This window comes from Trachurus japonicus, chromosome 3 (assembly GCF_045865225.1).
Source record: "Trachurus japonicus isolate A0001 chromosome 3, Traja_1.0".
Taxonomy (NCBI): Eukaryota; Metazoa; Chordata; class Actinopteri; order Carangiformes; family Carangidae; genus Trachurus; species Trachurus japonicus.
The window spans coordinates 12,529,800-12,545,228 of NC_140909.1; the positions used below are offsets into that span (position 1 = coordinate 12,529,800).

Below are 15,429 nucleotides of genomic sequence, written 5' to 3' on the forward strand. Positions count from 1 at the left end.
CCTCGCAGACGCTCTCGTTGTGTTTACTTGTTGCATCCAGGGAGAGAAGACAGGCTTGAGTGAGTGATATCACCATATTTTTCTTTTATTTTTTCCCTTGTTGGCTCATTTTCATTGTGTGCTGTATTTAAAAAAATGTTAAGAAGATAAATACTTAAAATTGGTTTAATTTTCCAGAGTTGAAGTGTCACATTTGAGCCTGTCAAAACAGGAGAGAAGTGAGAAGTGGAAGCAATTTACTGTGGTGCGTCAGCGTTGGTAGGAATTGAGCTGATGATTATAAGAAGTAAACATGTTATTAGTGTTGGTTGTGGATCCTCGAGTCGCTACTTTTTTTTTTTTTTCTTTTCTATGAAATGGGTTTAACTGAGCAGGAAGGAAGGACTGGGAGGCGGCGGTGGAGCTGTTACAGTTGGTTCTCCTCCGAGAGGCTCTTTGCCTTGGCAGCTGACACGTTTTGTTTGGTTTATACGCCGCCGTACCCGTCTGTTATGTGGATGCAGTTTGTTTTCCAGGTATCTATTGAATGAACAGTTCCTGTTGAAAAGCCGACCTGGATTAGCAGGTTGTCAGACCAGCTCACAGACGGGCTGACCTGTAAGCTCACTGATCACTGATGATGCAGTTTCCTGTACTGCGGCTTCTCAACCAAAGTCTATCCTCCTGTCTATCCTTGAGACGTTTTACCTGTCACTTCATCTTGAAAAGTTCTCAGCATCTGCTCTTTAGAAACACGCCAGCCTTTAGAGTCTTTTTAGTTTTTCCACATTGTGTTCACTTGCACACATCCGTCTGTTAATTACAGAGGGTGCAAGGGTTGCGGATATTGATTTGAATTGCCACCGACTAAACAAGGCTTCTTTTATAACAAACATTTCAGGGTTGTAAGCAATAAGGCCAAACATGCAGTCGCTTCATTGTCAGCCTGTTATCTGTGTTCGAGTCCGTGGCTGATGAGGAAGTTGCATGCCCCAAAAGGAGTTGTGACATTGTTCAGTGTGTGTGTGCAAATTCACGGGAATTATGTTTTAACAATGCAAGCACCAAAGAAGAAGAAATGACATTATCGGGGGACTTAGTCAGACGGGGAAAATTAGTCACTAAATGGATTGTTACAGTGACAAGAGCAGTTCTTCCATTTAGGGAATTTATACCAAATTAACGCATCCCTGATAAAGATGAATGTCTGGACTGTAGCTTTTCCAATATACCTGAAAGAACGAGCATTTTGTCAAAGTCTAATGTGATAAAATGTGGGTTTTATTGTTATTTACTTGTAAATGTATACAGAAGATTAACCCTACTTCTAAAAGTGCTTCACATGTCAAGGTTAATACCTGTGAATGTGTTATTAAATAAAACAAAACTCCTTAGCCGCTTTGATAATGGGCCTCTTCTAAATAGATATAGCTTCAAATCAAATCTTGATTAGAATAACAGATGTCTGTTTTGAAAAGACCTTTAAATGTTCTCTGTGAAAAGGACGAGTCCAATTAAAAAAGCCTGCAAAAATTAACATTTAAATGTTAATGAAACAACGCAGTTAATGATTGGAAACCAAGCTTATCGTTGACTTCAACTACCTCACAGCATATGGAGCGATGGCTGCAACAATTACAGAGTGAAAAGCTTCACAGTAAATGCAGTTATCTTGGCTACATGACTAATTTGTTGCTAAATGGGCTACGGGTACAACTAAGGGTTTCCCCTTGGGTTTGGGACGGTTGTTTTGCATTCCCACATAATTTGAGACCATTATCATTATACAGTATTCATAAAAATAGAACAAAGTTAATTGTTTTAAATGGCATACAGAGTGATAGTAACAGGAAAATCAATTCAAAGTCATTGCTGAACTAAGCGTTATATCCTGATGAATTCCTCTGTAAGACATTTGTAAAACAAAGATTATGCTAAATCTGATAATCTAACGGAAAAACTTGTTTGTACTCATGAATTTATTTTCTATGTGGCAACAAAACCCATTATACCAGCCTTCAGAAACTGCTGGTTAAACTGGTCTTATAACACATTTTAAGACTGAGCGTCTCTGAAGACTCAGTTTTATCCAGAATATGAAAACATGTGTTAGTTTAATTCAGTAATAAGGCAAAAAACCTATAATACAATCTAGAAACAGGACATGTTTATAAATATATTGCACTCCTACACCCACAATTCCTTATAAAACCTTATTTCTAGACAAATAAAAAATGTCTTGTAATTCGGCCAATACAATATTTCTTCTGTCCCAATCAGTGGTCACTTTATTAGGTACACATGTACAATTTTTAATGTAATCCAGCACAAATATTGTCCCATAAAGACTATTTTTATGACGGCAGTAATGTTCAATGTTTTGTGACACCGCAGAAAATATTTTGATCCAATTATATCTTTATTACTGAGGTCATAGTTAGTTAGAGGTGGCGTTGGGTTGTTTTATATTGAGAGGCTTTTATAATTTTTTGTTGTTGTTGCTGCCTGTCCTGTTTTATAGGCACGTGGGAGGCGTTTAATTAAATTTCCAACAATGTCATGAAAAATTGAGCATTATGAGCTTTGTGAAGGTAGATGTTATGGTTAGGGATGTCGTCTTAAGATTCAATTACATTACACAGGCTTAGCTAATGAAGTGGCAACTTGAGCGTATAAGCTAATTCAATATACCAGATAAAGAAACCAATGTTACAACCAAGACTGGATGCATCGGCTAATGGTGGCGAGATTTACTAAAGCAATGAATGGAGCAATAGATGGCAGCTGGCAGCAAGTCATGCAAATCATCTCCACATAAAAGTCTTCCAACAAATCAACCAGATAGTGCTCCAGTAGTTTCCTCGTTTAGCTGAAGAGATAATCAGGAAGAGACAAGTAGACAGATGTCAGTCAAAACACTTGATGGATTAAACTGTTTTAAAGCCCCAGTGTGTAACTTATTTGGCTTTTTATTAGCAAAAATCAAATATTGCTTTCATAAATACGTATTTCACTGAAGTCGAATCACACCTGCATACAAATGAAAGCTTTCTCGTACCTTTAGAATGAGTTGTTACAAGTCGTTACAAATACATAAGGGGGGGCGCACCGAACTGAGGCGGCCATGTTGCATCGCCATTTTTTTTCCATTCAGTGGCAGCGTGATTGTAGGTAACCATGGAAACTCACCGGAGCTGTCGGCTCGGGGAGAAAGTTTCCCAGGTAGCGCCTGTTAAAACTGTCACCACTGTGTAGTGTGAGGAAGGACGGAGGCACTGATGTTGCATTCAGGTGCAGTCAGGCAGACGGCCGTCGGCAAACCAACCGGATGTCATTTTACTCGACGAGAGAAAGACGGTAAAACGTGGGTCAGGTAAACAATACAACATCACCATGACAACATATTGTCACGCCTATATTGGAAACAGATTGGGAGTCTCTTTTTTTCTAGCTCGCCAAGTGGCGAGACAGTTAAAAATCTGTCTCGCCACAGAGAAATCTGGGTCGCAAATGGCGAGTGGCGACCGCTAATTTCAAGCCCTGCCTATATTGTTTTGCCTCGTGCTGGCGGACCACTTGTTAACATAGACGCTTGTTTATCCTGTTACATGCAGCGTCTGTTGTCTGTCTGACGTCTGCCCGATTTCACGTGAATGCAACATCAAGAATACGTTCAGATATGCAACCGCACCGCTAGATGGGGGGAATTCCTACATACTATACCTTTAAGTAAAAAGTACATTGACTTGAAAATGAATATTGTCCATTCTTATCCGTGGTGCTTTGTGCATTGAGTAACTTTCCAATATGAAACACCTCAGTGATAATATAATAAACGACTGTTTGTGTGCACAGAAGAAAGCTCCAGTCACATCTCAAAACAGGATTCATTCTCCACAACAAACTGTCCAGGGAAATTTTGAGCAGCTTGTTTGTTCATTAGGAGAGTGGCGTGATGGCGCTTTGATTTGAAATTTCAGTCATTGTTTTTTTTTTTTTTTCCATTGAGCGGCCAACCCTGGAGACGGGGGCCATTATAGGACGACTATTACACCAGCTTGGAGAAAACGCTCTTCTCCTGGATCAGGAGAAGAGATGTGGCTGCATACAGTAGGAGCTCTGTATTCGGTGTGGTCCCGTCACCTCCTCGGGGTTGCAATAGGCTTAGCACAGCTGACCGTCGTCCCGGCTCTGAAACAACGTCTTGGAGGCAAAAATCAGTATCAGCAGATAATTAAACCATGAGCCCGTGCAGATCAGTGTCTGTGCTCATTCTGGGCGACTGTAGCTGTGCAGCCTCATTTGTCTGACTCATAATGAGACTGTGTTTTCTTGTGGCTTGGCACCGACCAACAAACTGCCCACACTCAAATCGGTGCATCCACCACCGTAGGTAAACATTTTTCACTTAAAGTTGTGTTTGTCTGCTGCCGTCGCGGCCCCAGGCATGGAGCTCCACCCTCGAGTGGCTGCTTCACCTCATAGTGCGTCTTGATCCCTCAGCATCCAGGGCGTAGTCTGGCTTTCCAACCACACTTCTCCACCTCCTTTGCCAACCCTGTATACCTAAGCGTTTTCCTTTCGCAAGCTTCATGTAGCGTATCCTCCCATGGGAGTGTAGAAAGAACGCCGTGCGTCTTGACCACAACATCAGGCTTTCGACGTCGACGTGCTCACTCACTACTTCCTGTGGGATTATCAAATGCCTGCACTTGGCTCGGCTCTATAGCACGCCGCTCAAAACTAACGTTGGGGTAGTTGTCGTTCTTCTTCTTCTTTCACAGAAAGAACAGATGAATACATTATTTAATGTGTCACACACCAAGCTGTTTCTGTTTCTCTTCTCTGAGCAGAGATCGACTACAAAGGGAAGAACAAAACCTCAAGTGTTGACCAAGTCTTCTTCATTTGGCCTCATGTGAATAGTTTCCCTATGAATCTTGACATGTCTAGGTTGCACAGGCTTCTTTTGTGTTGCAGCTTAATGGTCATGAGGGGATCACAAGGAATGATTCACCAGGCAGTGACATCATTATTACCAGGCTTTCTGCACTTTTTTTTTCTTCAGATATGTAAATTATTCTCGTCTCCTTTGTTTCCCCCGTCAGGTGAGCTGTGTGACTGTTCCCTTCCTCGTCTCCCAGTGCACCTGCATGTACCGCGGGCAGCTCGGCTTGTCGGAGAGGCGTTGTGCTCAGAGACTGTGCTGCACTAGGAGAACCCATGGCTTCTGGCCCTCCATCTCCCTCTGAAGGCCGCAAGCTTAGGCTGCTGGAGTTGTTGCTGGGGCCTCTGTTGGTCCTGCTGGTTTCTGGGCTGGAACCAGCGCTGGGTCAGAAGGTCTACACCAACACATGGGCTGTCCACATACCGGGGGGTCCGGAGGAAGCTGAACGAATCGCCAGTAAACATGGATTCATCAACCATGGACATGTGAGTAAAACTCTATGTAATAATAGATGTAATTTATGATAAGGATGACAAAGTTTCACTAGTTGTAATGTAACGGCCACAAGTTAAAGCAGAAGTAAGTGGTCCGGTCGTTTTGGCTAATGCTGCGTTCCAGGCAGGCTTTTGAAACCGTAAATTACAGCTTCAAGTCACAATTTACGACTTTGTAGCGTTCCAGGCAACCCACTCGTGTTTTTCCGACCTGTTTTACCTGTGAAAGTCACTATAACGGCCACTCGTAACTTCCGACCCGTGAACTCGTACCAGATCGAACTGGTACGACTTCACAGGTCGGAAAAACACGAGTTACGGGCTGCCTTGAACGCACCATAACAGTCCTCGTCCCTACGTCACCACATTCACGCGCATCCCTTGGCTGCACACACAGCCCTTCATGCCGTTCTCTCTCCTCATTGGATAAAAACTGTAGGATACGAGAAAAGTTTTCTCCTCGGCTCAGAGCAGAGCAGAGTGACTGACAGACCCGTGTTTCGGTCCAAACACTCTATGTAAGTGATTGCTGTCGGAAGATATAACTATTTAAGACTTATATTAACACAAAAATATCGCTTACTTCTACTTTAAAATAACTAATCACTTTCCTAATATGAAGGGGTGAGCTTGCAAATTGCAGATAATTTACATTGTGGCCCAGTTGTGTTATACACTGCCCGTTCAAACAAAGTCACCACCTGGATTTAACTAAGCTAATAGTTAAGAGCCTCCCATTGGATAATCTAACTGATGCAGTTAGTAGCTTCTCATTTCCATGTTGGAACAAAGACACATCCTGTGGTCGTGGAAAGATGTTAATCTGTTTCAGAAGGGTCAAATTTTTTGGCATCAAGCAAATAAAACATCTAAGGAGATTGCCTAAATTACTAAAATTGGATTAAAAACTGTCCAATGTATAATTAAAAACTGGAGGGATGGTGGGGAACCATGATCTTCAAGGAAGAAACGTGGTCGGAAAAAAATCTTGAATAATCGTGTTCGGCAAACACTTATCGAAACGATGCCACAGCGAATGGTTGCCGTAATCAAAGCTAAAGTTGGTCCAACTAAATATTAGAGTGTGTGACTGTTTTTGGACGGGCAGTGTATTTTATCCACATCAAATATGCTAACTTATAATGAGTTGTTTATGAGTCTCTGTTATTATTTCAAAGTTCGTTTCATTAAGCTCTTCGGTTTGCCCAGCTGTCAGAGAATATACCTTTATATATCTTTAGAGTATATCCTTCTCTTTGTTTTTGTGTTTCTCGGTTCCCTCTTGTTTGCATTGTTCACCCACTGAAAAACAAAACACTAGTTAAAAAGGCTGCAGTGAAAACCAATATTAAGCGTCTTCTTGTCAGTCATTATTGTTCATTCATATGCATTTGTGTCGCTACGGCTGTCTTGTAAGGAGCTGAGTGTTTCTCTCCAGACTGATAATATGCATAGGTCTGCTTCACTCAGACATAAACAGACTCTGTTCATCACCGTGTTGATGCTCTGTTTTAACTATAACAAAGGCTCACGAGTCAGACTCGGTTAAATCAGGCCTACACACAATTTTAGCAATGCAATTATTGATTTAGCAAAACAGATAATTACAGATTGAGATGTAATTTACTTTCTGGTTCTGGTGTGATTTTATATTCAGAAACAGCCACAATAATCCTTTGCAGAAAGCAGAGATACTGCAAATCTGTTGGCGCAGAAATGATGAAGTTAGAATAGTTTGTAGTTAATTGTCTTATTCATATGAAGAAAGCCTTAAATTATTAAGATCGTATTATGCCCATAGTTTTCCAGGCACAGTAGGTGTGGGCAGTGCATTTTGGATAAACATTTCCTGGATGTCTTTTTTTCATGGCTTCCTGTTTGACCTCAGTGGAAACTAATTAGCCAAGTTATCCTGTAACATCATGTCCTCTCCTGAAGAAAAAACCTCCCACACACATTAAGACTTGTAAATTAATAGAGTCTGCAGAAGGATTACAGGCGTGTTTTTTTTTTTTTGTGTGACTTGTATTATTTGTCTTCGTCGTCTTGGGTACTATTCAAAAGTCAAGCAAACAAAAGGAGGAACTGAGATAAAGCATCTGAATAACACAAAGAAGTGTTTGAATTTTCTTTCAACAGTAAAGTTACAAGTTATATGGGTAGAAATTTCTGCTATTTTGTTCCCAAGCACCTATCCGTCCAGTTTACCTAATCTTTGTGGGTAACCTTGCAGATGTTGATGCTGTGCAGAGACTACTCCAAATACCCTGTTATTTTCCTCTATTGGCGTTCGACAGCATTTTAGGAGCTCAGAGCTGTAATTTGTCTGTTGCACAACCCACCTTTATCTGTCAGGCTCAGTTACAGTCGGTCGGTGTGACTTGACACTTAAACTTGGTATTTCAACACAAAACATTTCGCTGGAATCAAAAATGAGTTTTTCTTCCTGCTAAACATACAGTATGTACTGAGACAAAATGAAACAAAAAGCCTCACAGTCAGAGAACAGGCAGCTCCTCTTGCAGATGTGCAAGTCCCTCGTCTCACCGCTGTTCCAGCCAACATTGTTCTGCTTTGCTCTGTATGGTCTTTCTGGTCATGACCAGGAATGTTATTTGTGCTCTGAATCACAGCATGCAGACTAATGACTAATCCTACACACTTAAATCCTTTAACTATGTATTGGCCGCGCACAACGAGGGAATCCAGACAATTACACACATGTACTCACAAAGCCACGCACTGGAGATGATGATGAGCTGTTTGCTCCGTGTCAGCAGCTCGCTTAAGCATTTTATGATATTTCGTGGGAGAGAAAAATGACTGTTGCGTCTGACCACAGCTAAATTGACGAGCTGGTTTTGACACAGGCTCTAAGATGGAAAAACAGCAGAGCGGGGGTCCGCCTAACGAAGCAGGCCCTAATAAAGTTAGCTGGATAGATGCTGAGTAAAGCCTTCAGCTCTCTCATATCTGAAACACAGAGTGGAGTAAAAACAGATGTTCCAGGTTTTTACTTTGTAGCAGTGATCCCTCTTATTAAAGCAGCTTCATGGGATAGATCTCTGACCTGAGGTGCATTTTTGTGCAGGAGAGGAGGTTGATCGGAGTAACCCAGCTTTGACCCGCAGCAATCCTTAAAAAGAAAAAAGCCAAACTGACCTGGTATGTGCTTTGTGCAAATATACCCACCATGGCTACCTCTGTGTGCTGCTTGGCATTTCATCATTACCTGTGTCCCTAATGTGCACGTGTCAGGCTGCTGACACCAGATGAAAAAGTCAGTTTGAAGTATTAAACAGAAATTCATGAGACAGATACTTATCGCCATAGAGGTGAACCGCTGTGTTGCATGTGCAAGTTGTTCGGGGTGGCTCCTCTTACCTTCAAATGGAAAATGAATAAAAATACGTTATCGGATGGATAATCATCAAAATTCACCTGGTTGTGCTGCTCACAGTTTAGATCTGCGATGAAAACTTGAAATATCACACGGTCAATAAATATGGAATTAATCGGCAACTAATTGATGGTGGAAATGATGGTGTCACCTTCGCCATTTGAGAACTGATCATTTTCACCTTTTTTTTCTGACATTTTACAAACCAAATGATTAATAAAGATGTAAATAATTGTTAGTTTTAGCTCTAGTTAAAGAGGAGCTATGTAAGTCCGGTCTCTTTCCCGCTGTTTTGCTAACCCTCGTCCTGGCCATGTGCGTTTGTTCACAACGAAGCCGGCGAGAAATCAATCAATAGAGCGGTAGATAACGTTATATATCATATACGATGTTATGACGTGTATATTTGTGTAGTTTAATCTGTCATTAACAAGAGATTACAGGTTACGGGGCGCGTTTGTGTCGAGAGCTGGGAGGCAGCGGCCCCCGATCTTGCAAAGTTGTTACTCAGCCAAGAGATGCAATAAGTGACACGCTCGTAACAAGTTAAGCCATTTAATAAACCAAATTACTCCAAAGCTGTTTAATCATAGTTAAGATAAAGATCCTGCCTATAGTTCCTCTTTAAATTGAATGCTTCAGACAGACACTATAATGTCAGGAGGCGTTCTGCGGGGGACAAAGAGCACGGGAGCCCACAACACGACATTGCCATGAGAAACCTTTGAATAAATGATATGGAACAGTCGCATCTGTTTCGCCCTCGGCATGTTATTGATGAATGCCCTCTGTTCATTAACTTTGAAAGGTCAGCTATAACCACAACGGTGACTGAAATAAAGATGCTGTTGTGTCGTGCCACTGCCCTGACTGCGTAACGTCACTGTTCGCTGATTAAAATGAAGCCATTAGTTTAGAGCTGGGGACAAACAAATCTGTTAAGCCTTTTTTTTTTTGCCTACAGCTGATAGGAAATGAGAGTTGCTTTGTGTGGCCAAGCATGGCGTGCCTGCGCTGTGGGGCTGTGCATGTAGCTGTGTCTGACTGTGTGCAGGTGTTGGAATTAGGCAGGAGAGCTTGAGGGGAGGATCAAAGACTGCAGCTGCGCAGGTTTTATAGCTCTGATGATGGTTGTTTTTATTCCCCCTTCATTCTGCTCGCACTGTGGCATCCGTACAACCTCTACCCTAAATAACACGTCAGATCTCTATGTTCCTCCGTCCACATGCATTAAGCATGTTGTCGTGTGGCGACGTGTTGTTGTAAACACTGCAGTTAATAGCAATAACGTGAGCTCAGCGCTCGGCATCGTGGGTTATTGTTGTTACAACCAGATCGGCCTGGGTTCGAGGCCCACAGCAGGAAACCCTGAATCTTAGTTAACAGAGATAACTCCGCAGCATCGGCGGCGGCAGCTGTGACTCAGCAGCGGGTAATCTAATCCTTAATCACTAATCACAGGGTTGGTGGTTTGATCCCCAGTTCATCCCCAGTTCATCCGGTTCATGTGTTGAAGTGTCCTTGGGAAAGACACCAAATTGGCCTCGATGGTCGGACTAGTTAGGCTGCACCTCGGCTTGTTTCCATCTGTGTGTAAGTGAGTGAATACGAGGTTGTAAAGTCATGCTGTTCGCAACAAACCTAAAAAGCTACTTGTGTTAACAACAGACGTAGGTCCTGTTGAGTAGATCGTAATATTTGATCTAATTTTGCTCGATGAGATTACGTTTATTTTTGTAGATATAATCCAGTAGGACTCTTTAAATGCCTTAAGAGGCACTAACTCACATTAATTCACTGCTTTGCAATGTGTAACTTTATCTCCTTGTCACAATAACAGCTGCGGCTGATGATTACGTTCGTACACTGTGGATTAATCAGCAGGTTATTTTCATGATTAATCTGTTGGTTTATAAAATGTCTTTTGTGAAAAATGTCTGTTCCCAGAGCTCATGGAGATGTCTCCAGATATCTTTATTTTTTTTTGTCTGATAATCATTTTACTGTACTGTTAAGTGGAAACCGCACTCGTTCCTATTTGGCATTTTTCCTGAAAGATTGTCAGAATATTTAGATTACATTTTTTGTTGAGGGATTTATAGGGAATAATTAAAAAAATGATTAACTCATTGTCTTCTTTATTTTGTGCCTTGAGATAACCTTTGTTTTGAATTGGTGCTATATGGATAAAATTGACATGACTCTATTTCCAGCAAGTATATTATTTATGTATGTACTTCTATGCATATTTATATACTGTGTGCTGGTGGTGGGGGATGCCCATGTGTTTTTGCTGATATATAATAGTAAAGTGGAGGCAGGATGAGTCATTAGTTAATATCTAGAGCGCTTGTTGTTGTTGACACATCGGCTCAGATGTCTGGGCTCAGTCACATGAGTTCAACAGTTGGACATCGGGTGCTGCTGCTGTCTGCCGGCCACCTGTTGGCCTTATGTGTCACTGTGTGAATGGACTCGGCCCTCAGGACGCTTTTGTTCAGCTGAGTGTGTAAAACAAGTGACAGCTCTCTGATTTCAGACACATTCTCAGTTTGTACCTCCGCCCCCCCCCCACCTCGTGATGTGACGGTTCAGTTGGAAAACAACAACACTTGGCCAGTTTATGTTGTTTGTTGTGATTTTCTGCTTCCCATTATGTTTTACAACATCAGGAACACAGACAACTGGCCGGTCATGTCATGCCGACTGAAGAGATGCATCTGCTTCTCTTCGTAGGTGCCAGCTCTTCAAGGTTGGTTTGGTTTGTCTGAGGCCAAAAGTCAGTAAAAGTAAAAGTCCATCTCCTTTTTCAGTCGGCACTAATCAGTCAAGACGAGCGAGCCGCTGTGACAGTGGTGCTGTCTGCTTGTCACTGAGGAAACTTTATGGTAACATTGCCTGACAGCAACTCATGTACAACCCTGATGCAGAGCCCCCAACTGTCTCTGCTGGCTTCGGCTTCGGCTTCAGCTGCTGCTTCTTCACTGCATTGTTAACAGAGATACAATAGATGATGCCAGTAAAGAATATGAATATTAATGTACCCGAAATGACGCGGACTATCAGTTTTAAAAGGTCGCCATGACCATGTGATGTGCAATGGATTACACCTCTCACTCCAACTGCACTTTTAGATTGCAGGGCCATTTCAGAACAAGGGGAATAATTAAAACTAAGTTAAAGTAATAAAATGAAAAAAAACGGCTGACTCACTCAGTGGTAAATGGGTGTTAACTGCCAACTTGCATCTCTGGATGGCTATTTTACATTTTAAAGACCTTTTCTTGCCCACATCATCAGACCCGGGCTTTAGTTTAAATATTTGTCTGTTTCAATTGCACCTCCATTACACCAGTATTTAAATAAATAGTGAAATGAGATTAAAGGGCCGACTATTAGGAGTAAGAAGTGATTTAAGAAGGAGCAGGACTGACACGATTTAAATAAATTGTAGAAATCATTACAGTATATTTCACTGCCACTGCAGTAAAGTGCATGAATGAGCAAGATGAAAACATTGGAAAAAAAACAACTAATTTAATTAATAACAAATGAAATATTGATCCATGTAGGGAAAATAAAGTAGAGTTTGCTAAGGCTGCTGTGCTGCCGTTTATTTTACCAAAATTCAACATGGATCCTTTTTTTTCTCTCTTTTTATTCATTGCGTCCCCATCATTAACGATCAATAGGAACTATGGGGTGGGAAGGGGTGTGAACCTTTATCTGCTTCTGAACGGAGGAATGCCAGAAGACATTAGAGAACCGCTGGCGTAACGTGTGAATAGGATCAAATGGCCACAAGATCAAAAGCGTAATTGAAAAATATATCAGTTGTGGTCGGCGCTCCAACAAAAGCGCCCCTTTTTTCCATTTGATCTGGTAAGCTTGACTGCTGGTTTAAGTACCAGTGTAGATAGAAGTCTTTTTATATTTTTTAGGTCAGTCATGTGTTTTGAAACATTGTGCCTCTCTGTCTATGGCCTCAGGCTTTCACCATCTATTCCATCTTGTATGCAGCTCATGAAAGTTTCCTTACTGATGATGCGGCAGAGCCTCAATATTTAACTTGCTCTTTGTTGCGATGTTGCGTGGCTTCATTCCGGCTGTACTTTGTGTCGCACAATTTACTGCACCCATGGCCTAGTTGACAACCCATTACTGTACAATACCACCATAACAAAGGGGCAGAGCTGCGGTGTCATAATTGCAACAACCTTTAACTTCAAAGTTGTTAGAGTGATTAGGTTTTAGTTACATAATATAATCAAGGCTAAGACTTCCTGCACAGAACTAAAGCTGTCAATAGCACCATTTCCAAGAAGGTATTTGTGTTTCCCTCTTCCTGCTCCTAGAGCATGAAACTGATTTCTGGTGTTCATTCATGGGGGAAAAAAAAAAGAAGCGTTTCTCAGAAACATGTCACTTCCCTTCTTGTGAGCAGTGGTTTCTATTAGCAGTGGTAGGTAGAAACAGCTGTGTTCATACGGCTGGTGTGTTCAGAGACCAGAACCTATATTCACAAAGCATTTTTTATTACCACTAAGAGATTTCCTAAGTCACGCTAAAAGTTTGTAATCAAAAGTTTTCTCCTAAATCCTATTCACAAAACTTCCAATTCAAACTTTTACTCAAGGAAAAGCCAAAACTCGCAGACTAAGTGTCTTCTGTGTTGCTCTGACTGACGTCAATTTTTATGGATGAGCTTGTAGCAGGAACCACAGTGATTAGTCGATGAAAGGCCGCAGTCCCCTAAGTGCTGTTTACAAAAGTATAGTGCATTCTCTGAAATGCATCTATATGATATGGTTTGTATCGACCTGGGGGGGAATTTGATTTTACAGTGAAAATTTGCATTCACTTCAATGGCTACAGTGTGCTGGACCTGTACCTGTCGTATTGTATTCGAGCTGTGGCGAGAAGATCCACCGTCCATCGCCGAGTCACATCCAGCTTGTGTGTTGATCCTGGCTGCTTTGCAACACTCAGTCAATCAACAACCTGTGTGATTTATTATTTTATTTTGTCTTACATTGTTATTTTGTTCCCTCTATAGCACTGATCACACTGCAGGTGCACGAAGCATCTAAGCATCTAAAGGAAGTGGCATGAACTGTCCTATGATGCCATTTATTGTTCGGTGAGCAGATTGACTGGTGGACGTCTGGAAGATCTCCAAGTTTTCAGCTTTGCAAAGTTGCATTTTTTCCCCTGTTGCCAAGTACAGTAGCAGTGTTGCCAACCGCTTTTATTTCCTGCCTTGATTGGGCCGTTTCAGTTGGTGGGTAGATGTTAATGCATCCCTCACAAACCCCACGCAGTCATTATTCCCAAGCGATTGAGTCGATATCATTTACAGTAAGTTATTCTGCATAGTTTTTTACATTTTCCAAAGCATTGCTGTGTGGAACGACACCACTCGTGATCACAAAGAAGAAGAAGAAGAAGGGCTGCCTTTATGATTCTTTGTAATGTGGTCTTTGTGAGTTATAGGAGGAGTCTTCTCCAATCTGTCCGACTTCCCCCGGACTTAGATGCTACTTTTAGCACTAAATGGCTTTGTGAATAAGGGCCCAGATACCTCCGCAGCTCGTTCTCCCGGTCCACCCCTGGGCTTTAATGTAAATGATTGTGTTTGGCATACTGTGCCCTCAGTGTGCTCCTCACCGAGGACCGCCTCGACCTATTTCTGGTGTCTAATGTGCTGATTTCTTTCTCCTTTCTGAGGAGGTTAGAGCCTTTTATGAAGATTATTAATATTCTGTCAGGCACAAGATTAAAAGTGGATTTTATCTCGTTCTAATGAAGTACATGAAATGACACTCTCCTATCAGTAGCTCATGATACAGCGCTACACGTAAGGGAAGCCTCTGTAGAAAGTTCACTTTAATCTTTTCTTAGTAGTTCAAAAGAAATGGTGGAGGACTGAACTTTTAATCCCTTGAACATTTGGTTGGTATTCCTTTTTCTTTTTACAGCCAACTTAAAATGAAAACTCCCTCCATATGGGATTTTGCTTCATCCCATTAGTATCTTTTAGTCAAATGCCTTGATGGCGACATTATGTGACATAACTTGCAGGTGCTTGTTTGCTGTTTCAGAAGGAACGAGCAGAAGAATCGAGCAGGGAGATGCGTCTTTCACTTTTCTTTGCATACCACAGTCGGCATGCCAAGAGCGAGCGTTTCCATATACAAATACACACTGGACTTTATTCACTCGCATTTAAATCATGTGCATTATTTTCTCTCTGGGCTTTGTCATATCTTTAATTGATCAATTTATTGAATTAGTTAGGTTTAACAATGTGATTCATATGTAACGTGTGGTGGAGGATGGAAGCGTGTTTGATCTCTTCATCATTCCTGCTTGTTAATCGAATTTTAATTGATTTAACAAAGTAAACTTTTTAAACACTGTACTTTGTTATGATGTTGTTAGTTTTTGTCTCACCTGCAGAAATTGGTAATTATCGGAGGTGTTACCCTGTCGGTCTCTCAGTCAGGACTCTGGAGATATAATTGTGTAAACTGCATCACCTCAATTTAGAGGCTCTGCTAAAGTGTTTGTCCTGCGTTGCCTGATAAGGGCTGAATTATTCCTGACCC

The 15,429-nt window shown here is 41.5% G+C and overlaps 1 protein-coding gene across 1 annotated transcript in view; it reads left to right on the plus strand.

The window, feature by feature from the left end:
- The window catches only part of furina (furin (paired basic amino acid cleaving enzyme) a), an 84,490-nt gene continuing 69,061 nt past the window's right edge, over positions 1 to 15,429 (plus strand). Inside the window, exons 1-2 of the mRNA XM_085762475.1 lie at positions 1 to 59; positions 5,088 to 5,412. Of these exons, the coding sequence (XP_085618601.1) occupies positions 5,203 to 5,412 (210 nt within the window). The 5' untranslated portion in view covers positions 1 to 59; positions 5,088 to 5,202. The remainder of the gene's footprint in view (positions 60 to 5,087; positions 5,413 to 15,429) is intronic.